We start from the raw sequence: 27156 nt of genomic DNA on the forward strand, positions 1-27156 counted from the left end.
CAGCCTTTTTCTTCAAGGCTGTTGGTTGAGACTTTTTTATGTCTTGAACAATAATGATTCTAATGTGTCTTAACTGAAATAAAAAGAAGAAAATTAACGAAGAAAATTCTGACATCTACCTTTATGTACTAGAGGATTGCCTACTGTTAATTTCCTCCCAAAAAATCAAAGTCGAAAGGGGGGGGGGGGGGTAATCTAGATTCTTTGTCTAAAGGAGAATCGCAAACAAAGTCGAAAAAAGAAATGCAGCCTAAATGCATCATATTGATAAACGACTAACGACTTCACCCATTGGGCACTTAACGAAAACAAGTACAATGCCAATTTTTTTAGCGGTTTTAAAGATGACAGCTATCCTAGCCAGAGATTGCTTTGTTGCGAATTATACCATATGCCTGTATAGGGTAGTACCATGGTTTGTATAATTAAATTGGAGGTGAATCAGGGGAAAAGAGTTGGCTCCAAAAGCCTCCAAAGAGATATTTTAGATGAGTAGAAATTTCTTATCAGCCCTGTCGATTTTTTACTTTCTAGACTCTGAGAATAGGTGTTTGTTTTTTTAAAACAAAACCATGTTTCCTGCTCTTGAAATGCATTTAGTGAATCAGATATATCAGTCTTTTTTCTTTGTTTTCCAGCGACACTGCTCGGTTTTCTGATGAATTTGTAAATAAATCAAACACCAAAAATTTCAGAAGTGTCTAGATAACCTTTACAATACATAGGCGTCGGAAGCAAATTGAATGGGGGGGGAGGGGCTAATTGAAAGTGGGGGGCTAAACCAATAAAAATAGGTGAACCCCTATTTCCAATGCCTATATAATTTATATACTTGCAAATTGAAATTTTAAAAGTCGGTGTCATACGATACGTTGTCTTCCAGAATGATGAAACAGAGAATTTAAAAAAAACCATGAATAAGAATTTTTAAAAAAAAACATGAATAAGATGCATGTTGTGATTTTGATGATAAACAGGTAGCATACTCTGTAGTGGAATTAATGTACAAATAAAAGTTCTTCTGAAATCCTTAATAAGCAATTAGCGGAGAATTTAAAGATTTATATTTATTGTAATAAGGTTTGACCAACTTTGAATATATACATTAAATGGATTTTAAAATGACTTGTATCGTGGCTGATAAATAAAAGCATACGTCATAAATAATCAACTGATTTTATTTTCATTACATCTTTATTTTATTTTTTGGTTGACCCTCTCCAATTGTATGCAAATCAAAATTAATTCGAAAAATAACAATTTTCTTCCGGAATTAGTATCTGAAACCCAGTGACTTCCGCCTCGCTTCTTCCCTCTTTAAGGACACCAGCCATTGCTTAGGGTCGAGCAGGAAGTTATTACATGTAGGAAAATTCGTAGGGACTTTTGGCATATGCTCAATATCTCCTTCCTGCATTACCAAATTCATTCCCTGTGTCTGGTGATGTCCAAAATGACAGTGCATAAACCAAAATCCTAAAAACAAATATAAGTCTACAATGTATAAATATATCATACCGTTTAAGTGAGTGTTTCGTTTTATGGTGTGTCCCTTGGCACATTCAAAGTACGGGCGTACCGAACAAAAAGCAACTGTGAATGTGTCAATAATAATGCCGTTTAAAAAGTTTAAAATTTTTTTGTTGAAATTAATTTTAAAAATCTTAAGCTTCCTTGAGAAAATAAAAAAAAGTGATCCGCCCCGGTATAAAATGGTTCATAAAGATGGCAGCATAATTACCTGGGTTATCGGCTCTTAGTCTTATTATGACGTAACCATTGGCAGGAACAACAACTGTGTCTCTTATAGGGGGGTTCACTAAGTTCAAACCAGGAATTTTTCCTGAATTCCACCCGGGATTCGTCCATGCTGCTTTTGTGCAAGGCTCATTAAAGCATGTAATTTCAGGGTTTCTTGCGGTGGCATTTCCTGTCTTGATATCATATGGAGGATATCCTATTTTAAGGACATGAAAATGGTGTCCATGTAAATGAACTGGATGGGCAGCCTTCCTGTCGCCTGGAAATTAAATGACAAATGCTTATTACTTATACTTGTATACCTTATGTATAATATTTTCATGGATTATAATAATTTTCGAAATAATCTTACTGAAAGAGAAGAGGACAAAATCTATTATATTTCCTAAGCCTAGTTTCAGCATATGTGTGCATCTGCATTCCTTTTCATTACACGTTCCTGGTCCACATGGAACAACGGCATCCGGTCCTGGGTAGGTCTAAAAAAGGAATAATGGAATTCACATACCACAATAAACAATAAACCATTTTTACTACTCTCCTAATTAATCCTTGGCCTACAGTGTATACAGTGGAGCCTCATTTATCCGTACGCTTTGGTTCCCAGTCAATTTGTCCGGATTTGTGAAACGTCCAGATACTTGAATTTCCAGTTAAACAAGACAAAATAACATTTAAAAAATTGTTTGTTTGTTTGTTTGTTTGTTTGTTTGTTTTTTTTTGTTGTGTTTTTTTTTTTTTCAAATGATAATATCTGCGTTCGGGACACATTTTACCTCTTTATTCTCGGGAATGAAAAAACAAACGCAAGTAAAGAACGGTCGAATGTCATTCTATGATTAAATATGAACACTAATTAATATCTTGGTGTTAACTATTCTTTAAAAACTTGTGTGATTTAAATACATTTTTATTTCTTTTGATGACGTAATATGTGTGCCTTGTAAGGTTCGAGATCATGTGATGAAAATAATTCTTTTTTGACAGTACCAAAGGTCAGGGGTTTTAAAGGACAGTAGCGCGAATAAGAAACTCTTGGCTAGCGAAGATGCAATAAAACCTGCCTATAATCAAATGCCATGTCGAAATCGTGCTACCCTAAAATCGTAATTTATTTGATACGCATATCATTTGAAAATTAGGTGAATTTATCATGGGAATATTGGCTTTGTATTTGAATTCCAAAACGCCTAAGTCTGCAATACATTATTGGACATATTTTTGTACATGTGGTGCATGTGACATAATGTCCAATAGCTTTAACATTTAAAAAAAAATTACCTGTAGTGCTGAAGTTGGTAGGCGAAATTTAATGCCATTTATTCGTGGTCCGTTATCTGAAATAAGAGAGAGTACAAAGATTGAAGATAAAGTGAATTGTGGATAAATATCACATTCGGCAATTCAACGTTTTTTCTTTCAAAAGGTTTTTCTCTGCCTTGTTTATTTAATTAGAAAACATTGGAATTGAAGATCGAATATCAGTGCATAAAATAAAAAAAAAAAATTTTGAAATCACTGATATTCTAAAGTGTGTTCTGACTTATTGGACATTGTATCATCTATTAAAAAATATGAATAAAATAAAATGTATGTAAAAAAAAAAAATAAAATCTGAAAAATTCCGTTTAATATGTTTTGACACTTACCCTCGAGATGGAAGTTAAGGAAAAACAATTGTCTGGAATCTCCCGGTCCCACAAGAGGGACTGGATTCTTCTTCAAGGCCCACGGAGTTGACTTAAGATTTGTAATTGGTACATTTACTATGTGTGTGTTCATGGGATAGAGTCTTAAAGTAAAAAAATGGGGAAAGTTAAGTAACACAAAACTTTATTCTTAGAACGTCCAATGTAAATTCGAAAAGACATTAGAAAAATTTTATTTAAAATGACTGTCTTCATGTGTTATTTTCACCTTTTTCAATGTAAAAAAAATAGCACATTATATTAGTCTTTGCCTATATCAAAAGAAGAAGAAGTATATCTTTATCATATAAGAAAATAACCAAATACAAAAAGATGAATGGGAAAAAAAGCACAGATATGGAAGAAGGAAAAATAATTTTACCCATAGACTTGGTTCACCACAATACATGGCAAAATATGTGTACACTCCCTGTGACGGGGGACCGGAGTAAGATATTTATTTACACCTTGGTAATTTAACACTCCGTATGTACGTTGTCTGTTGGTCATCTTTTTCTAAATAAGTTAAATTAATTTTAATTAAAAGAGTTAGGCAAAACCAAACTGAATTTTTTGAATTTCAAATTTTAATACTGTCTTACAAATATTTTTTTTTTTAAAAAAAACCCTCTTTTAAAGAAAAATTATGTCACGTCGATTACATTTTTTTTCATTTTTTAAAATATTTTTCTTTATATTTCTTTTTATTTCTAAAATTATCTTTTATATTTTTTTTTTGTAAAGTGAAATTTAAGACCATCTAACATTTAAATTGAATGAATAGAAGAATCCGCTGGAGACATCATATTGAACATACCCCTGTTGCAAACCTGGTTGCAGCAGTCACAAAATTGATATTATAGTTATTTGGCGAACGTCCAGCAAATACAATGAAATCAACTCTCTCAGCTGGAGATATTGTAACGACATCAGTTTTGAATGGTTCTACGTCATTTCCGTCAATGGCTACGATAATAAGCGTATGCTGCAAATTAAACAAAACAACATAAAATGATGTGTTTGCAATAGCTTTTAGTCGAGTTACAACGTATGTCTGTTATCTTTAATCAAAGTTTATAGTGATTATTTCAGAATTTTGTCAAAAAAGATACAAACAATTGCAAAAGTAAAAATTTCAATTTCTTCTGAATAATATTCAGTGGACGTAAATATCATAAAATGCTTACATCGTCAATGGAAATTTCAAATGCTGAGCTGATTCCCACATTAGTTATTCTGAAACGGTAATAATGGTTCTGTTTAACGGTAAAAGTCTCCAATGGAATGAAAGGCTTTTCTGGAACATTTGGATCGTCATGAACATATTTTCTTCCTACAAAGTAAAATAAAACAAAGAGATAATGTTTTGTATAAGCTTAAAAATATATTATTATATCAATTTGTAAATTTTTGAATTGTAAAAATACTTTAGATTAAAACTCTTGAAATATTTACTGAATTTTCTTTATTCTTTACATGTACGTGTGTTTTAGAAAGCAAAATATTACATGCATATAATTACGAAATTTACAAATCCATTTTTTGTTATGTCACAGAAAAAAAGATGTATGAACCTAGTTTATTATTTCCAAAGTTAAAGGAAGTATTTAAAATCAATTTAAAAATAACATGCAAAAAATCACAATATCATGTCACTTATGTGCAGCATAACAATGTTTATGCGCCCGAATCGAAAGATCCGAGGCGTATATTGTTTTTGTCCTGTCTGTTTGTCTGTTTATCTGTTTGCCTGTTTGTCTGCAAACTTTAACCTTCGCCATAACTTTTGAACCAAATGAAAGAGACTTCATATTTAGTATGCATACTTCACATATGAAGCTCTTTCAAATTACACCAAGGTCAATGACCTTGTGACCTTGACTGTGAACTATATGCTAAAATAGTTTTTTTTCTGCAAACTTTAACCTTCGCCGTAACTTTTGAACCATAAAAGACAGAGACTTTATATTTGGTATGCATACACAACTGATTAAGCTCTTTTAAATGACACCATGATCAATGACCTTGTGACCTTGACTGTGATCTATATGCTAAATATAGCTTTTTTGTCGGCAAACTTTAACCTTCGCCATAACTTTTGAACGAAGAAAGATAGAGACTTAATATTTGGCACGTATTCTCCACTGATTAAGCCCTTTCACATGACGCCAAGGTCATGAAGATAGCTTTTTTGAATCTTCACCATAACTTTTGAACCATGAGAGATAGAGATATCATATTTGATATGCATAGTTCACTAATCAAGTTCTTTCAAAAGACACCAAGATCAATGACCTTATGACCTTGACTGTGACCTATATGCTAAACATATGTTTTTTAAACTTTGTTGCCGCCCGGCGCATAGTGTTTCACAAACACATCTTGTTTCTTTTTGTAAAGTAGGATGGAAATTCTTTGTGGGCCTATATGAGGTTTTATATGAAATAATCCCTTTCAACAATGAAAAACACGAATTCATGTCAAAGAAAGACGGAAACAAATAGAAGTATATAAATCATAGATTACCCAGTCCATTCACAAGTCCCATGTGTAATTGAAATCTGTTCACGGATCCATCCGGCCGCTGAGCTTGTGATAAACAAATTCCGTCGTATTCATCCAAACTTGACAAAAATAAAGATTAAGAATGATTTGCCTTTTAAGTATGCTTCCTATGATGCTTATAACTTATTTTTAATACTTACTGTGGAATGATTTTTAAGCACATCATGTGTAAACATAATTTAATTTATAACTTTTTTTTCGTAACAGTTTGTGTTTCTAATTGAATGTATCGTGCTGTTGAACATTATGTTTGACATACAAAGAGCAACACAACATTCTAATTTTAGGGGGGGGGGGTATATAAAGGTTATACATGTAGTTTTGTACTTAAAAAAGTAGGAACATCTTCAAATTTACCAAATCAATATTTATACAATTGAATGATTTTCATTCCTTTACTGGAAGTTGATGTTGAGCCCACTTAACAGAAATAAAAAAAAACGCATGTTTAATCAAACATTTGACATTTATTAAGGTTTTCAAGGGTTTGTAGATGTTTAAGTAAAGCAATTATATTTTTTTTTAAACCGTCGCATTAAATTACTCATTTGGCAAATTTGAAGATGACAACTTTTTTTAAAGGTATGATGTTATAACATGAAGAAGGATATGGAGATAACGAACAGCATTCAATATCAATACAAAATAGGAGCAGAGCACACAGGGACCTCCAAAACATCAGAGGTGGGATCAGGTGCCATAGAGGAGTGAGCATCCCCTGCTGACCGGTGACACCTGCCGTGAGCTCCTTGTCATGATCGAGAAATAAGGGAAAAAATCGTCGTCAATTCAATTTTCCTCCTAAAATTAAGATGATTTCTGATTTCTTTTGCGTTTCAGTGTATATTACAGTGCCAGTCCTTTTGTTGAATAAAACTTTTCTTGGGACATCTTTTTCGTCCAGTCTTGCAAAATAATTGAAAATTCTTCATCTACGTCCGGAAGTGCATCAGGTAGGATTTTCTATAAATGAAGAAAATTTGTTGTGTAGCAATACTCATGCATAGGATGAATCAATGAAAATATTGAAGTAGATATACAGTGGCTGGAACGTTATTGTTGACAAACCAATCGTGTAGAATCGTTCGTGTATCGTGAGTGATCGTTCGTGTAACGTGCAAGATCGTTCGTGCATCAGACTCAATCGTGTGCGTTTTTAATCGTGCGAGATCGTGCGTTTAGAATCGTGTAAATTTCGTTTTGTAAGTTTTTATCGGAATGTTATTTGTAAAATAAGCATTTCCCTTCTTTGTTTTTCTTAATTTATTAATTAAAATCCAAATAAAATGAAAAAGTGCAATTTACATAATAGAATGCAGAACGAACTAATTATCGCCCGTAAACAAGCAATATAGTAAGTCGTACAATATTAAGTTCTCGTCAAATAGCGCGATCGATATTGTGATAAACCGTACTTAGATCTTTAACGCCTTTTTGAAAAATCTGATTTTAATTATTATTTATACTTCTTATTGTGGTCAAGATAACCTTGAAATCAATTCATTGAAAATAAATATATATATATATATATTTTTTTTTTTACAAAGAAATAAACATTTCTCAATGCTTATATAACTAGTTAGTCGACAAATATACATGGACACGGCATGATTTTCGGGAGTTTTGATTATCTGTGTTTATCTCTTGAGCCTGTTTGTAATTAATTAATTTTAAATTTCTGCAAATAAAAAAGTTGAATAATTGGCAAGTTTATCAGACATTGAATCATTGGAAACATAAGGGTAAAATTTGTAATTATAATTTAAGTCATTCCATGCTGCCATTTTTTTCAATCGTATCCCCCTTTCTGTATATCATGATATCCAATTCAATCAAATCATACGACCCACATACATGTACATCGCCTAATAGAACGAACAAAATCCGTTTTTTTGATCGGAGAATTGTCTAAGAAATAATTATTTTTAATCTAAAATATTAAGTCGTGTATATTTTGTTACAGAAATATCATTTTCCGTTTTTTTCTTCAAAGTCTATGAAATAATATTGATAATTCTTTGAAATCTTAAATAAGTATTAAGACGTATTTCGTTTTGAAAATATTGATTCCTAAATATTTTGAACTAAATGAATCGTGCGTTTGCGTTAACAATCGTGTAAGATCGTGTAACGTGTAGAATCGTGAACGTGAAAGATCGTTCGTGTAACAGGTTTAATCGTGCGTTAATCGTGCGGAATCGTTCGTGTAATATAGTTGTCAACAATAACGTTCCAGCCACTGTATGAAAAGGAAATATCATTTAATACTTAATTCCATTTTATAAACACTAAATCTTCACATTCTTTTGCATAGAATATGGAGATAACGAACAATGATTATCTTCAAAAGTCATTTTGAAAAATATAAATTGAAGGTAGAGGAAAAGCAGACTTTAAAAAATATAAGAAATTGGAACAGGTGCCACTGAGGAGTAAAAATTGTCAGTAATTGTTTTAATTATCAATCATTCAATTCAATCAATTGTCATTCTTCAATGATTTTCTCCCCCCCAAAAAGTCAATAAAATATATGGAGAAAATCAAATAATTAACTTAAGTCAATAAACTTCCTGAAATTTAGTATTTACTGTTAAGGTTTTTTTTAATACCAAAGGGATGATTCCAAGATAATGAAAGTTACTGAGAAATATACGTTGTATACATTGGGTGCGCAAAGTTACTCTTAGATACATTATTTACATAATTACACAAATTTCAATTATCATGACCTTTAAAAGTCGTTGTCTCTTATATATCAAGAATAGCATTATTTGGTCATGGATGTACATGTAACATTGCACTGTCTGTTTTCTTAATTGTATTAAACTTATTTTTATTCAGAAAAAAATGGAACAATAATTGTAATATATTTTAAGATTCGTAACACATATCTTCGATCAAAATCACAATTGATTAGAAACTACCTTTTCAGTCATAATTTTATCAGAATAACTTACTATAGATGGTCTAATTCTGGGTAATACAATCAGGGCACCTGCCAGTCCATCATTCCTCATGCTGTTAGTGTGGGCATGATACCAATGGGTGCCCACAGGAGAGGCAACGAATCTGTCAATGGAGATAAAATTTAAATTTAAATTCTTATTTTTTTATTTTCAACCGTTGCTTATTGCCTTACGATACAAATTAAAACAAAACATATGGAGATAACGAACAGTTTTCTGGATCAAAAATACATTACAATACCAAATAGGAGCAGAGCAAACACGGGCCTCCAAATCATCAGGAGTGGGATCGGATGCCATGGAAGAGTTCGCATCCCCATAGCCTATCTTCTTTTTTTTTTTTTTTTGTTCATATCATACTATTGCTGATCATATTCTAGCTATTTTAATTATTTAGAAACCAGAGATGCAAGATAACATAGGTTTAATATTGCTGGAAACCTAAATGTTTGCAAGATTGATTTGGTTGAAGCAGATTTCTTATCTTTAGTACTGTGGAAGTAACTTATCTATAAATGGTTAATCATGATGCAAAATATAAATAGAAATGAATATTCAACTGTCTCTGATCGGTTGTTAAGGAAACATGGTACAAACAATTGCCCATTTTGGATTTGTATATACATGTATTTTTAAACTTAGTATGGGTTTTATCAAATATCTTAGATACTGAATATTAACTGGGTTTTTTTTTCAACATCTATTTCGTGTAAATGCTAAAAAATAAAGTGCTGTGAACAGAAATGTTTTAAACAGAAATATAAACTTGCAAACCTCTATGATATTCAAATTTTATCCATTTTCCATTATCCTTATGAATTTAAACAATTCTCCATCATTTTTCCTCTTTTTCTGATCTTTTTCCCAATTTTTCAAGCAATACATCGAATTGTTTATCAGTAGGTATTTATGAAATACGCACCTGTACTCAAATGTTTGCCCTGGTAAGATTGGACACTGAGTTATCATATCGACTCCGTCCATGAATGGTGTTCCTCTGTGTACCATGCCGTGCCAGTGAACCGTCACGCCCTCAATTTTCAGGTGGTTGTGTACAAGAACCGAAATCTTTATATGTCAAAAACAAATACAATTAGTGCTAATTGTAACGGGGACCGTTACAGATGTTCCCCAAACGCTCCCCATCTCCCTTTTGGTGCCATATTCCCTATAAGCTTCATTAAATAAGACAAACTTTATGCATTTGAGACTTGAACAGCGTTTACCCAGAAGGGTACCAAGTTCATTCAAATTTTAGCATTGCACGCGTGCGCATGTGAATGCATGTGCGTAATGACCATATCATCTTGTCTATACAATCTATATACTTTGATATACTAAATATTAAAGTATTTAATCCAAAAGTATTAAAAAATACGCTCATTCAAGAGTATTTTTGATTTTACTCATTTCACATGCACGCACGTGCATACATGAGCATGGTGACATACCTTCTTGTAGAAGTCCATTACATCTATCTATGTTCTAAATCCCATTCCGTTTGGTTGAAAACCAAGGGAGTTATAGCTGATTAAAGTTTCAGCCAATCAGATTGCAGCGTACGTTCACGCACGTGTATTGATGTGCATGATGATCATACCTTCTTGTAGAAGTCCACTATATCTATCTATGTTCCAAATCTCATCTTGTTTGGTTGAAAACTAAGGGAGTTATAGCTATTTAAAGTTTCAGCCAATCAGATTGCAGCGCACGTGCGCGCACGTGTATGGATGTGCATAATGACCATACCTTCTTGTAGAAGTCTATTATATCTATCTATGTTCCAAATCCCATCCTGTTTGGTTGAAAACCAAGGGAGTTATAGTCATTTCAAGTTTCAGCCAATCAGATTGCTGCGCACATGCATGCACGTGTTTTCATGAAAATTGTTATAGATCATGTTGTAGGATATCCTAATGCATGGCTATGTTCAAAATTTCAAAGGATTTCATCAAAAAACAAGAAAGATTTTGAGACTTTATTTTCAGCCAATCAGAGCAAAGCACACGTGCATGCGCGTGAGATCTTGCTATTTTGACCATGTCATATTGTCTATGCTACTACTATATCCTTATATTATGAGTTTCAAAGCATTTCATCAAAAAAGTAAAAATTTACGCCTATATCAATTAAATCGGTCATTTCACGTGTTGCTCGTGCGCGCTCTTGCACGCACGTGCACACAAAATGGCATGCTGACAATGTCATCTTATCTACATTTATAATATGTATATATATTCTAAATATCAAATCATTACATCGAAAAATGTAAAAGTTACGGCAATTTCAAGTATATTGGTCATTTCACGTGTTGCACGTGCGCGCAAAATGACCTTCGTTCCGCAAATCTACATAACATGCCTACTTACCCTAAAAAGGTTTCCCCTTAATCGGATGTGTACTTTACAAGATCATTCGCGGACAAAATTTTCCCGAGAAGAATAATAATAATAATAATAAGAATAATAAGAAACAGAGTAAAAACAATATGTTCCCCAACTTCGTTTGGGGAACATAAAAATGCGTGAATATATGCAAACAGTTGTAGATTTCTGGAATACTTCTCCAGTTTTTACTTTAACTGTTACCAATCGCTCGTGCTTTCTGCCAAAGTTATACCAAAGTTAGAGCTCTGGACATTTGTTATAGACCTTGAAGTTAAATATCACTCCACTTGTTTTTTTTCTCAAATTTTTACAGGGCTGATTTTGACACAGATCGAACGATTTTTGTTCTTTAACTTGATTATTTGGAGTTGGATGCATGCATTTTGAAAAAAAAAATCTGATCAAAACTTCCGTACCCGTGGTGCTTAGGCTTTATTAATTTGTTTGATGGTGTACGGTGTATGATAGCATTGACCCTTGTAGTTGACTTCATATGATTCGGAATTATACTTCCTTTTGAAAACAAATGTATTTTGACCTTCATTTCTAAAAAAAATTAGCGGGAGATTGTTCATGTTTCACTTGTACATTCCTTATAAGTAGACCTTGTTGCGGGAACCAACATTTTTAGTCTCATTACTTTGACCTCGGACTTCTAGTTATCATGAGGGTGCTTCAGTGTTATAAAATCACATCTTGTAGAAGAGAAAAAGAACCACGCATTTCCTTTTATAGTTAGCTACATGTATAATGAATTAAGATTTTCTTAACTCTTTACTTCCAAAACACTGTCGAAATAACAGTATTTGCTCTTTGGAAACGGACACAAGTAAAAAATTCATTAAAAATGTAACACATCTTTTTCAAAGTTGTGAAAGGTTTTTGGTTACTTACAACTTGGTCCTCGAAGACAACGATATCTGGTCCTGGGATCTGACCATTGATAGCGTAAACCATTTTGTAGTTTCCATCTCCTGGACTGACAGTTTGCTTGAATTCTAGAAGGATGGAGAAATTCATTATCATTTCCTTACCATTAGTTGGCGTGGATTTTTTTTTACATTTTTTAAAAATCTAAATGAATTTTTAATCACTTATCATAGACTATTGTTCTTATTTACTGTAGCCAGTGTAGCCAATATAGACTTTTCTTTTTTTTGGAATAGTATATGACAGATATTATCCATTAAAACAAACGCTTTCATGATCATGGAAAAATGGTGTTGCTGAACATGGTACATGTTTAACGCATGAAGTGGTTAATGACCTTTCATTCATTAACTGTGTCTAATAATCATATAATATTTCCTTTAAAACGACAAATTTTCGTCATTAAAATTAATATTTCTCAGAAGACTTAAATTAAGTATTATGTCATTTAAAATTTGCAGACCTTGCAGTTGTGAAAGGACAATTAACTTTGCTTGAGGCATATAGATAAAAATTTTATTGATGGAGAAATATTGGAGAAATATCATGGCACTTGATCCCATATCTCAAGGTTCAGATGTCCGCATTGGGCCAGCTTCTGGTTTGAACTCTTTAAAAGAACTTGTGAGCTTGAATATTGTTCGTTATCTCCGTATGTTTCATTTAGAACTTTAATCGAACTTAGGCATGGTTAAAATGCTACAAAAATATTTTCCTTTTAAATGGATAGACTTACTTTTTAAACAATAACATTGTTTTTTTTTCTTTTCGTATCAGTAACGCCATGACAAACAGAATATTTTATATATAAATAAAACAGTTCAATGCATTAACCAAATAATGCTCATTAAGTGAATTTTCCAACACAATGCAGCGTTCTTTCTTTGATCAAAATTTAAGCGTTCTTTTGTTTCACTCGCAACATCAATCAAAGGTGCGACATAAAATAATAAGTTGTCTTTCATGTACTTTAATTGTAAATCAAAATGTAATTTTAATATAGTAACTGCAATAATACTAGAAGACTAATGAAAATAGAAAGGAAAAAATAACTGAAGTCATAAAGTATGGCGGAAACACTGCATCCTTATTTCATTATCACCATACAGTCATTTTTTTAAGAATGAAAATTTTGTTATTGACATGTGTTTGGTGTTTTCACAAAGAGGGTACGGGGGCCACTACATAGCATTTAAAAATACTTTTGAACTCGAAATACGACAAATTGTTGAATTTGTTAAATTGAAAATAATTCATAATGAAGAATTGAACAAATTACTAGAGTAATAGCGATTTTATCAAATCGACAAATCGTATCGAATTCAAAAGTATTATGATAGGACCAAGATAAGAGACAGTGGGGCTTAGAGTAATTTATCTTATATCCTCAGATTACTTTTATATCGAAAAAATGAAGCATTTCACTCTCCGTGTTAAAAAGGACAAGATTATTTTACGACCGTAGTTAATTTTTAAATGTTTTAATGAACTTTTCTCAGAAAAACACATTAAACATGTCCCATTTGTTACATTAATTAAATGCATAATTAAGTTTCATTATTCAAAAGGTTTCTGCTGTCATTGTCCAAATAACATTGTCGGTTTATCACATCTGAAAAATGAATAATGAAAATATGCTTCCTTTTCGTTAGTTTAATGAAATATTGAATAAAATTGATTTCAAAATGGATAAGCCGTTTATAATATTCAATTTTCTATTGCATGTAGGTGTTTAATTTAATGATAAATTTATTTACAAATTTAGAGTGGGTCTAAATTAAGTGACCAAAGTTCTGAATTTAATCCCCGGTTTGAATTAAAAGTTTTTCGGTATTATTATCTCATTTATTTGCTTGCAGATTAAACTTAATATGGTTGTATTTTTGCCACTTTTTGCTAAAAACAGAGATGTATTCCTATATTTTGGTAATAGTAAGGTTTATTTTCACAATATAAATCAATGGAAAATGAAAAAAAAAATTAAAACACCCTTCTACCGTGAAAAAAATGTTCTCTTTTATAAAAGTAGAATAACTTTATTAGGATATCCATACTGAAGGTTTTGTTGTTTTATGGGGGAAAACATTGTCATTCTCATATATTTATAATAAAAATATACAATCTTTATTTTTTTATTTTTATTGATAAATATAAAATTTGTCAGAATGACAATGTATTTACAGACAAAAATAAATGGGAAATTGATCATTTCATTCATATGTTCTACACCCTCCTCTTATAAAAAAAAATCCCTTCAAATCAGTGTTCAATCAAAAAGGTAAAAGAAAACGTTCAAATAAATTGACAGCTAGGTTTCTATTTGGTAAACACATATTTGTTATTTTTTGAGTTAAAGCTTATTTTTAGGTTAACAATATGTTAATAAATAACACATTAAAAATATATAGATATTTATTTTTTAGTTAACAATAACACACCACGAAGATATTCTAGATAAATATTTACCTTTTAAGGTTATTGGAATGAGCGTTTCTTCACAGGAATCACTTGTAATCCGTTTGTGAAGCAATCCGTCCTTCATTACCACGGGATAAACCTCGGGATCGAGTGCGTTTGTATAATTGTACCACATCATTGTAAATTTGTAGTCAATATTAAAATCAAAGTAACAGACATCTTTTATACAATTGTGATGTGGTCTTACCACTCTACAATGGCACTCACAGAGGAAAAGAACGAGGAGAAGTAATCGCAGAATCATTCTGCTTTTTTAAAAAAAAAAAATCGGTATGTTATGAATCGTCAAAAGAATACTTTCCTTCGGAACTTTCTCCCTATTCTTTTGAAATGTTTTCAACAAAGAGAGAAGATAATGTAACTATAAAAAAAAATTTCAAGGTTTTTTTTTTTATGATTAATGTCCCTTTTCTTGTCTTTGTCACGGCGACCTTTTGTAAATTCCATTTCCGGAATGGTTAGATTTGAATTTCAGGTCCTGCTCTCAGACACCTTCCCAGTCATTATTCTGGGAAGTTGAATGTCAACAAAATAATTTTTCATTTCAATATAGACGACATTGGCTGTTATAGCAAAGAATTTATTTAATTCCAAATTTTAAACATACTAATACACCTTACTCAAATCCAGTCAACTTGACTTTGCGTTTTTTTTTAATTTGGTCGCATCTCCGAAATAAGAGCATGACGAGAAATATCAAGTGCTTTTTATTTATTTATTTTTTTTTAGTTCTAAATACAATTCGGACTTAATATCATTAAGCATTTTTTAAAAAGAAGATTAAAGGTCAGCAAATAAATCGCCACAGAACAAAACATCCTTCAAAATACAAGAAATGACGATTCATAGGACTGGTACCCTTCATAACAAAAGCTTTAATTCTGCTTGCTATGGTAGATGTATTCTTATTTTTTTTTTCGCTTTCATCCATCTAATTTTTTCTGTTCTTCCTTCTTAGCGTTATTATCTATAAAATGTGATTGGAAAACTCTTACAGAAACAAGTGCCTCTAATTAAGTTTCCAACAAATCTTTATTAAATAGAACATTTGGTGTGAGTACTACCGCCTACATCTAAGTCATTTAATTTCAAAGGTTAACAGATTAGAATGATTTTAATATCAATGTACAGGTGTAGATGTAACGTGCGAATGGATAAAATCTTGGTTTCGGACACCAGCTACTATTGGCACCTGTGAATTATCTAGTTCAATGCATATTTTTTGATATAACAAAATACAAATCGTTTTTTAGAAAGCAAATTTATTAAATATTTAAGCGATTGGATTGCTTTTATACCCGAAAAGGGCTTAATGTAGAAACATTACTTATAAATGGCTGTTTACATCGTGTTTTACATGAACTCGCATTTGAATTATGCATAAAGTACAACAGAACTAATCTAATTAGACAGCTAAAGTATAAGTCACATTATCCAACGATGGGGTATACGATGAGAAACCGATGCGTTTTTTGATGAAAATGGCGTGGTTGCCGGCCGGGCACCACTAGTGATCGGACGGTGACTGAGTCTTTTTTGCGAATCGGTGGGGTCATCGGTAGGAAATAATTCGTAGTTAAAATTCAGCGATGTCTCCAACGATGCCTCACATCGCTCCTCATCGGCAACCCATCATTAATACATCTTTCAAGGATCGGCCGATGTATGGCCGAGCATCGTCCAATATCCGTTGAATCTGAGGTCATCGGGGGGTTGAGTGGTGTTCAACAGATAACGACCGATCATCGTTCGATGTTCGACCAAACATTGGCCCGTAGTCGACCGATGTACGAACAATGTTCACCAATGTATGAGTGATGTAATATACATCGGCCGATTATCCTGGTACATCGTTTTATGCTTAGCAATGCATCGCTGAACCTTTGTAAGTCCGGCCGGCAACCACGCCATTTTTCTCATAAAACGCATTGGTTGCCCATCGTATGCACATCGCTGGATAATGTGACTGATACTTTAAGGACTAGTGGGCCGATGTGGACCGATGTTGGGGCATCGTTAACACCACGGATTACTACCGATTACCACCGGTCTACGGCTACCGGCCGGGAAATGTGACCTAGGCATAAGTGGATAAATTTAACTTTAATTTTCAAGGTTATTTAATGCCCTGAACACAAAACGTGTGCTTTTAATGAATTACTTATATGGAATTTGCCAATAACTAGCAAATTCATTTTGTAGTTCCTACAGCTGGTTTCTTGGTTTTCGTTGCTGAACGTGAATAATATGAAATTTTTCAAACTTGCATGAAAAGAATGCCAGTTTTTTTGTAGTTTACAATCATTCTTCATCATTTCTTAAAGCAATACAAAATGTTCCATCAATTCTTCTTAGGGATATTGTGTTTTTGGTTATGTTCTTTTGATTTTTTTAAATAGAGTGATATGGTATAAATGAGCAAGATGATGACACCAAACAATTTAAAACTGCACCAGGTATACGCATGAAGGATATGGAGATAACTATCCGTATTCAATATCAAAGTCCATAAAACAATACAAAATAGGAGCAGAGCAAACACGGACCTCCGAAACATCAGAGGTGGGATCAGGTGCTATGGAGTAGTGAGCATCCCCTGCTGACCGGTCACACCCGCCGTGTGCTCCTTGTCATAATCGGGAAATAACGAAAAAGTCCGTCGTAAATTCAGTGTATAAAAAATGGATTAACAATTAGAATGAAAAACGTCAGTCAGCATTTGTCTCAATGATAAATTGAATTTGCTGACAAGGTCATTGTATCGACCATAGAATTTACGAAATGATGACTATAAATGAGACTATTGATATTCTTGCTTCTTCAATTTTCTTGTCAATAATTTTCCTCGTTTTAGTAATTTTTCATACGTAGAGCATGTTCTTGCGTATAGAATCAACTGAGATACGAGGGGTGATCAAAAAGTTCGCGAACTATCTCTATATCTACAAATGCACAATTCAAAATAGGGAAAAAAATTGGTACACACATAGCCATACACAAGTTCTATGAATAATATATGCTGAATAAAGTTTTGCCCCTTGTTTGTGACATCAGAATGTGAAAATGACGTCACTATATAGGTCACTTGTGACGAAAAATGGTTTTCTCGGTTCTACTCGTTCAACAAACGACTGTATAGTTCATGGCATATCTTAGAAATCCCTTTGAAATAGCGTATAACAATTTTCACATAGTTTCTTAAGACAAAAGAATTCCTATAAATTCAATCAATGTCAGGGTTTTCCACATTTGCGCGCAGTCGAAATGTGACCGAAAACACAAAATTATGCGTGTTAGACTTCCTCATCTTCATTAATCAATGATTGGTTTTGCAATGCTTAAACTTAACCACTGCACCACAAAGCAATGGAATAACTAACACTTTTTTTTAAATTAGAAAAATAATAATAATTAATTTGAAAAAAGATTTATCCTGTATCTTCCTTTACAAATGTACTAAAATTTACCTAAAACTGTAGTAACCTTCTGAAGGAATTTAAAGAAAATTGTAGATAAGTTAGTCAGTAACCATGGCAATATTTTTCAGAAATTAATAATTATTAGAATTGTAGCCTGTTGTATGAAATATTTTGTTTCACTATCACTAAAAATGATTAATGGGTAGTAATTTTTAAAGTTAACACAGAAAGGAAAATTTAATTTGGACTAGTGTCCATTTCTTCTAAACGTTTTATTTTTCTAGATATTGCATTTTTCACCAAGTTTTGTTTACTTCTCCATGTGCCCAATGCTAAAAATAGTGCCACACGACGTTTCATAACAACGGGAAGTAACTCTAAAACTACGACTATACCGGCGATTAAACCTAAGCGTGCTAAGATGGCGATTGAGACGTAGCACCCATTCTCAATATAAGGGCACAAATGCCTCTCTGATTTAAAAAAAATGAAGTTCCAGATAACAATTTTTCTATCAATTACCTTTGAAAGAAAGTATCTGAAGACTTTGTTTCCAGATTTTTTTTCATCAAATTTTAATACATGGAATAATGACAAGACGGTAAAGTAGAGGGTGATTTTATTCAGAAATGTAGCTTGAAATGTACGTTACTCTTTCTTCAATGTCCAAAAAGATATGTCAAAAAAAATGTAGTCATTAAAATCACAATTGGAATATCTCATCTTAACACCAGCACATCCTACCAACTCTGTCAGCAACATATTTTCTCGGCATACGAACGTGCGTTTGATTTTTCCTTTCAAAAAACAAAGGTTACTTTTTGATCCAGATGTATAAAAACATTTCCTAAATATTTGCTTTAAATTCTTCTCTCTGTTTTGTTTAAAGCGATCAGTTTGGAATCTTGTCATTTTCTATAGATACTGGAACTTAACATGTACATGTAGTAAAATTCTATTTTGTAGTTACTGTCTTTTTTAACATATATCCATGCCGATTTAGAAAACTACGTAAATATAACGTACATTTCAAGATATATTTCTGTTTAATAAAAAGCTTAAAATTCATCTAAAAATTCATCGTTTTGTTTCAGTTTATTCCAAAAAAGATTCTCTATGTAATCACATTGTGTTATATGTCAATCACCACTATAAAGACACGATTGCCTCAGAATATGAGAAGGTAACACACATTTCAAACTTGTAACAATATGCAAGTAAATATTTAAAAAAAAAGCAATTATTGGCATAAAAATCATTTCAACGAAGCGTTTTAACGCAGTAATAAGAAATCATAATGTAACAAACGAGGTTATTTGTCATCAACTACATGAATGTCACGTCACTTCGGTAACGTTCATTTCACATATTATTGCATGGGGAGTCCCCTCCACCTCAGTTCATTACCATTCTTTTGTGCTGTTTCGCTGAAATTGACACCGGTCGTAGCCTAGTTACTTCTACCTGTGTGCAAGGGTACAAACAAAAAAAATAAGAGTCAGACGTATTTTGCTATGATCTAACAAATGCTCGTGTTTGGCCATTGAAACTTAACATAAATCTATTCCGAATATATCCATCGACAGTTTTGCTATCAATTTCATTTAGTATGTTGCAACATCGTTTGTCAAAAAACAAACATACGTGCTTTTCAGCAGATCTGGAAAAATATAACCCAAAATGCAATGATTCAAATATTAATAAAACTGAGTATTGTGAGCCTTTCAGTATTTGAAATGTACGCGACCGTCTTGTGTTCTGGGTTTATTTGTTTTGTTTCTTTTTCTTTCTTTTTTTTTTTTGTTCTGTTTTGCTTTTTTTTACCAATCATAAGCCTATGCATACCTTGTTTTAAATTATCAATAACAATTAAATCAATATTGACTAAAAAGTCGCATATTAAAAGTAAACAAACTGCAAAAAGGTTGTCAAAGATGAATTTAAGACACTTAGAAATAAATTTTCTAGCATGTGGTAACAGTCTACCACATTTACGAGGATTGGGGGTGCATTTAGGTGGATTTATGTGGTCAGTTGTCAGATGGATTGTAACGATAAGTTTGTTTCGCTCGTGTAAACGCAATTCATTGACTAAATAAAAAAAAAGTCAGTTAGAAATACGCAAAATGTACGTTACCATACGTAACGTACATTTCAAATATAAAAATCGATCTCTTTCACAAGCGTACGTTAGACAGGCAATATATTGATACTATTTGAACTTGTATATCATAAAAAATGCATCATACAGGTTTCGTATTCAGAAATATATACCAGGTATCAAAATTATATTACATATAATTGACCTTAATATATTTTTTTTCCTCAGCAGAAACGTTTCTTTTAATTTATTTTGGGATTTAGCCGACCTCCAACCTTTGAAACTTTCCTTTGTGTACACATTCGAGTGTGTGAAAGTATGAGAATACATGAAAATTCGTGCGAGATTCATTTAATTCGAATTTCATGGTAACGTACATTTCAGTCACGTACATTTCAAATGATCACTTTTCATGTAAAAAATAATTTTTAATTGTGTTAAGCAAAACGTCTTTGCCAGTTTACAGGATACAAGGGGTTGCTTATTCAGAGTCGTCTCATATTTTCTACTTAATATATATTCTTAATGGAAAAATATAGGTAACGTACATTTCTTTCTTATCTCTACGATTGAAAATGTCTTTCATTCCGTAAACATATTTATAAAAGTTGCTCAAATTGTTCAATTTCATGTTACATTATCTAAGTAGGAGTAATTAATCCTTTGAAATTTCAAATTTAGCCCATCAATAAATAAAGGAGAACAAAACTATCAGGTGTATAATCTTTGTGTTTGCTTGTAATGTGGTTGAAATAGAATTAAGCGACAGGGACATTGCACAATAAAAATTATTTATTATCACAAAGAAAATGTATTTATTGTTATGAAAAGAAATATATATGATACAAGGTTTAACTTATCAGAAAATTTTTACTTGAGAATCAAAACTATATATTACACAGAGGGGATTCAGCATAATATTTGCCTCGGCGACAGTAAAGTACATTTCAAATAGGCTACTATATTTGAATTTGGAACTCCTTAAATACCCTTTCAGATCGATAACTATATGAATTCTTATTCATTGTTATATGACTATTTATAATGTTGATTTAAAAATGACATCAGTGGTATTTCTTCTAAATGAAAATGAGGCGACATTATTTGAGCCCTTATATTGAGAATGGGTGGTAGGCCTTATGAACATTTTATCAAAAAGATAATAAAGTTAAAGCTTAAAAAACAGATCATGGGAAATTGATTAACTGCAGAGGAATATGAAATTTTTACAGAGTATTTTTTTTCTGACACAGCATGCATGACGATTATCATGCTCGTAATTGTCATCTTTTATGAACCCGTTATATCTAATCATGCAGTAAACATGTTGAAGTTCCCCAATATTATTTACATGTGCACAGGATAATAAACTCTCAATATATTGATCAGCTGATTGACTTTCCATTGATTGTCATGCTTCACAGCATAGTCAGTGATTATTAACGACGTGTTTGTTTAACATAGTCCACTTTCCTTCGAGGCTTGCGAGGTTCATGACAGTCGTAGTATAAACACAATTAACTACTCAAGTCATTAAAATAAGTAGGTGTCGAGACTGAAATGCTATAAAATTTAATCATGGCGGCTGCCGATTTTAACCATGGCGGAGCTCGTTTAACCATGGCGCACAAAAATTTAATCATGGAGGGCCGCCATGGTAAAACCCTTGTGGAGAACCCTGAATGTTTTGATTAATCCTTTGAGTGAAGGAAGGCAGATGGTTAAATATGACACTTGTTATTTTGCCCAGTGGAAGCAAGTTTGAAAAGAGATGCGTTTTTGATTAAGCAATGGGCTATCCCAGACCTCCAATTTACTCTCTGAAAAAAAGTTTTATATTTCAACAATATTATAATTATTCAATTTCTAATATATCGTTTACTTATGATTTTAATCATATTAGATACATGTATGATAAAAAGGAGACACCAATTCTCTATCCACCTTGAATAAACGTCTCTCCTGAGACAGAAGATTCGGGTTTTGATGGTCTCCACACTTATTTTTGGAAAGGATCTTTTTATCCACTAATTCTGTGGCCGAAAATTGACCATTTCTGACAAATAAACTGTTTTTGTTATAAAAAAAAAAAAAAACTTACATGGAAAGAAATATTAAACTCAGAAAAATCTTTCAGCTTTTGTGACAGAACGCTACAGAGGACGTCACATGACCGCCTATATCACGTGATTTGCGCGTGAGCAGAACAGTGGGAGGTGTGCATTCAAATCGGAGAGGACTAATTAAAATATATAATCAACACTGAAACCAAATATTGTTTCTTTTATGTTAGTTATTCAATTAGTTCGCGAACTTTTTGATCACCTTTCATATATACGAATGTCGTGATCAAAGTTTTGGAAGCAATAAACAAATGCATAATTGTCATATTTTTCCTTGCAATTTTTATTTATTCAAAGCACGATGTTAGCATCCTTAGAATTGTGTTTCTTGCAGTCTACATTAGTCCAGTACATCTCAGGCACGTAGTATGCCAATTTGGGTGTACTTTATTTCCTAAAAATAGTATTTTGCTTTAGTTTGGATTCATGTTTATAATTTTTTATGCAGGCATCCCCCCCCAAAAAAAAAACTTTTTTGTAACCGTAAGGTAGCTTCATTTCTGTAACTCGCTGGTCCGAAAGAAAAATGAGATAGACGACCGAAGTGCTACAGTGCCATCCAAAAAAGTCTTTTAACAATTGCGCACAAAAGCTGCGATTGGTGCTGGATTAATTCCTCCAAATTTTTATCTCAACTGCACAAACGTTTTTAAAAAATCATGACCTCTAGACTTCTGTAGCAATCGAAACGATTTTTATCTTGTCATCTTAAAAATGACAGCAATAATGCGAAATTTGATGATCTCATTTTCAAGGAGGGCTCTTTGTTGTGGAAGTGGTAAATGAAAATTGCAAGAAAATGTATTTGAAACATCCAGTTAGAAATATGTTTAGAATAGGACAGTTTGAAAACGACACGCAGCGCACTTTTATGCACAATAAATGTACATATTTTTCCAGTTTGTGACACGGTGTGTTTCTGGAACGTCTACTCCCTATATAAACAGTATAATTATCACAATCAATTCAGAGGCCCCTCAAAGGGGTACAGGTAGAGTTAACCTGTGTTATCTGTGTTTTAAACTGTATGAATAAACTACCTGCGTTTATAAGACTATATCAAAGACACTTTTATGGGGAAATTTTAGCAATAAGTCTTGTAAAATAAACTAAATGTTATTCAAATTTTTCAATATTTTTTTACTCAAATTTTCCAAGTATTTACTAGGTATTTAAGTTAATTTATATTAATCAATGAGTCAAAAATCTTAACAATAATTCCTATAAAATTAATTAAATGTTATTCAAATTCTAAAATACTTTTTACTCAAATTTTCAAAGTATTTATTTTAATTTTCTAGTAAAAAAAAAACTACCTTCATTTAAACTAGAGAAAAAATTATTTTATATATTTAAATGCATTTAACATGTTTAAAAAGACAAAAAAAATCTTTCGTTTTCTTTTAGAAATATTCTAGACTAGATTTTTTTTTCAATCCATCTGTTGAATTCAGTTATTTTTCTATGGTGATTAATAATTTTTATGTTCGTTTTAGCTAAAGTTTAAGCATTTACTCTGAGTACATTTAATGTAATAACAATGTATCATTTTCAAAATCATTTCAAGTTTTCAGGATAAAACTTAATCTTGAGATAATTAATTTTATGTATTTGTGAAAATGATTTATTCAATGATTTGAAAACAAATCACTTTACTGTGAATCTTGAATATAATTTCAACAAACAGCATAAATTATGAATAGTTCGCAATGAGGCTGGTAAGTCAGTTCACTTTGAAAGTTAGATATACAAGACTGAAATTCACCACAGCATCAGTCTTCATCTACACCAAGAACAATGGCAAATGCACAGCTGAATGTTATACATCACAAACAGAAAAGGTGGTCCCAACTTAGCTTTTCATGGATACATCTACCGAATTCATCGCAGAACAGAGACAAAGCTCTTCTGGAAATGCATCGTTGCAGCCAATTTATCAACGGAGAACAACATCTCGGTTGGATTCGGAAACAGCAGCATACCCATCCCGCAGACCAAGCCAAAGTTGTCGCCAAACAAATAATGAATTCCATCATCAAGCGATGCGCAGAAGAAGTTAGACCCATCCCGTCCATCTTTACAGAAGAGCTCAACTCCCTTCCAGATGCTTAGTGGGACGAACCAGCAAAGAGGTCATCGAGAACTCGCCAACCTTCAACACTGCAAAATCATCGCTGTACAGAGCTCGCCGGAAACAGACACCCCCACTCCCAAAGACACTTACAGACATCAGACAAGAGATTTAACGTAGATTTCAGCACCATAAAAATAAATGCAAGTAATTTTATTACGTGTGTGGTGCTTCTCGCGAAATTATGCGATAATTAATTCCACGCGTATATTTAGGAATCTACAGTACTGATTAACTATAACCTGCTATCAGTTACATAAAATGAGAGTTTCTAAACAATTCATCTCTAACCTCATATGTTTCTAAAAAATAGTTCTTACAATCTTTTGAAAATTAAAACACACTGATTTTCAAATATCATAAGCTAATATAAAATAATCCTAGAAAAGGTTTATGATACATTACTTTAAAATATTAATAGGAAATTAGACTTTTTTATTGGCTTGTAAACCACCTGTAACCTACATATACATTGAAAAATAATTTCATGGGTCTGCATGTCAATCAAATATGAGAATATTTTGTTGAGACATTAAAATATTCCATACAAGATAATTATCGGAAATACTTGATAACTGCCCATGTCATCTTTCCAAGTCAATGGTTGAAAGTACTATTCAAGGAGGGGATATAAGATTTAATAACACTCACATGCATCAATGTCTATTCCCTTCAAATACATGTAAATCTCATGAAAGAGAGGTCAGTCTTTTTTTCCTTGGGGTGGGATGGGGGGGGGGGGGTCCAAGTTCTTTTTTGTTTCTTCTGCATGCATAGAAAGTTTGTAACTCTTAAGTTTTAGAAAGTCAGAAGAAGATGACTTTGAACTTTGGGATAGAACCATGATGAACACACATGTATACTCCAGTAACATATTTTAGTGAAACAAGTTCATGGTTTTTAAGAATATAAACTAATTCAATATAAACTAACCAAGGTGTTTGGTTGTTGTTTTTTTTTTTTGTGCATTTTTAAAACTTTTATTTTTTTCACACCGTGGAACAAATTATGTTCGGAGGTGGAAGGGGGTATATGCAATACATTTTAAATATCTAATAGAAGCAACAAATCCTCGACCTGGATGTATAGGTTTTTGGGGTCTATTCAAGAAAAAAATGCACTACCTAATGGGTTGATATTAAATTTAAATGTATTTCACGTAAAACAATGCATTTATGATACAGCAGTAAAACGTCGCACCTTATGTAGCAGAACAGAAGCCAGTCGTTGCAGTTACATGTGCCAAGAGTCGCACATGCAGCAGCCATACTCGCAATGTTATCAGAAAACTTCATATTGCATCAAAAGTTTTAATCTTGTGAAACATTAAAGACATGGGGAATCATAAACGATTCATACAGTATATACTCATATCACTTTTAACACAAATAATGTAGTGTTAATCTTGTTTAATACGTTAAAAGCGAATATTAATAGATCCAGTAAAATACATTGAACAGGTGTGACCTAAATTATTTATTCGATTGCCCCTTATATGTACAACCAACAAGCAATTCTACTACATTAATCCATACTGAACATTAATAATTACGTCTTAATCAAATGTTCTTTCATTTTTGATCGCTAAGTTGACATAAACTGCCTCATTGATGTAAACCAATGGTAGCTGGTGTCCAAAACCAAGATTTTCTCGATTCGCACTTTACCAGCAGTGAAATCAATAAAAATGGAAAGTATTATTACAGCTACTCCTTCCATCCCCCCTTTAAAAAATAGTTTAACGGGTATTGTGACGTGTTATTTCATATATTCAAATCAAAGCTTTTTGTGTTTCACGGGAAAGGGGGGGGTATGTTTTCAAATTTAAATGAATGAACAATTTTACCGATTTCAAATGACAAAACAGATTGAAACAATAATTTTTTTTATCAGTTTTATATATCAAAATTTAAGGTTTTAAAAACGTAAACAACAAGAATCATTGATTTATTTCAATACTGACATCAATGGTAATTATCTTTAATTCCAGTTACAGAAACAGCAGAAGAAAGGCATTTAAGTTTCTGGCATTGGTTTTAATTTAACAAATCAATTCCTAATGAATTATATTTGGTACCCATATAATTTTTTATTGGCCAAAATACAAGTAATATTGAATATGATGGGTGCAAAATGTAGGCGGGAATCGAAAAATAGCGTTCACTTAAGTTTGTTTTTCTTTTATTTATATTTTGATTGACGAGATCCACTTATATTAGTACAGGCCGTGTTTGCTTGCTATTCAGTCCATATTCATTATATATACATGTATAATGTATGTAGATGTATATCGTTCAATTGTTCATATAAATCTTAGATCCCAGTTAACTCTCAAACTAATACTAACAGTAACTGTTTCTTCCCAAGGTATGAATCACATTTGAAGTGTGTAAACGATGCATTTTAATGTATTTTAAACTAAAAAAAATAATAGATTTCTTTCAGTAACTTGCTTTATTTCTTAATATTTTTTTATGTTTTATCAGAAAACTTTGTTAGGTCTTCAAAGTAAGCCGATTTTGATTTAAATGCAATTTATCTGAGACCCAATTTAAACAAAATGATCCAATTTAAAAATTTTCAGGAAAATCCGCAATTACGTTTGTA

At 32.1% G+C, this 27156-nt stretch overlaps 1 protein-coding gene across 1 annotated transcript; it reads right to left on the reverse strand.

Annotated features, from left to right (window-relative positions):
• Window positions 1-1205: 1205 nt before the first annotated feature.
• Window positions 1206-15065, reverse strand: LOC134280159 (uncharacterized). The gene is made up of 14 exons (XM_062762587.1): window positions 14764-15065; window positions 12262-12365; window positions 9903-10048; window positions 8972-9083; window positions 6865-6977; window positions 5976-6073; window positions 4637-4782; window positions 4267-4434; window positions 3832-3965; window positions 3411-3553; window positions 3043-3098; window positions 2114-2240; window positions 1742-2020; window positions 1206-1476 (listed from the first exon to the last, which is right to left on the reverse strand). Exons 1-14 carry the CDS (start codon window positions 15017-15019, stop codon window positions 1274-1276), a joined length of 2085 nt encoding a protein of 694 aa, XP_062618571.1. The 5' UTR covers window positions 15020-15065; the 3' UTR covers window positions 1206-1273.
• Between the last annotated feature and the right edge of the window lie 12091 nt (window positions 15066-27156).

Source organism: Saccostrea cucullata, unplaced genomic scaffold (assembly GCF_032062105.1).
Source record: "Saccostrea cucullata isolate Sc308-1 unplaced genomic scaffold, CSIRO_AGI_Scuc_v1 ctg429, whole genome shotgun sequence".
Lineage (NCBI taxonomy): Eukaryota > Metazoa > Mollusca > Bivalvia > Ostreida > Ostreidae > Saccostrea > Saccostrea cuccullata.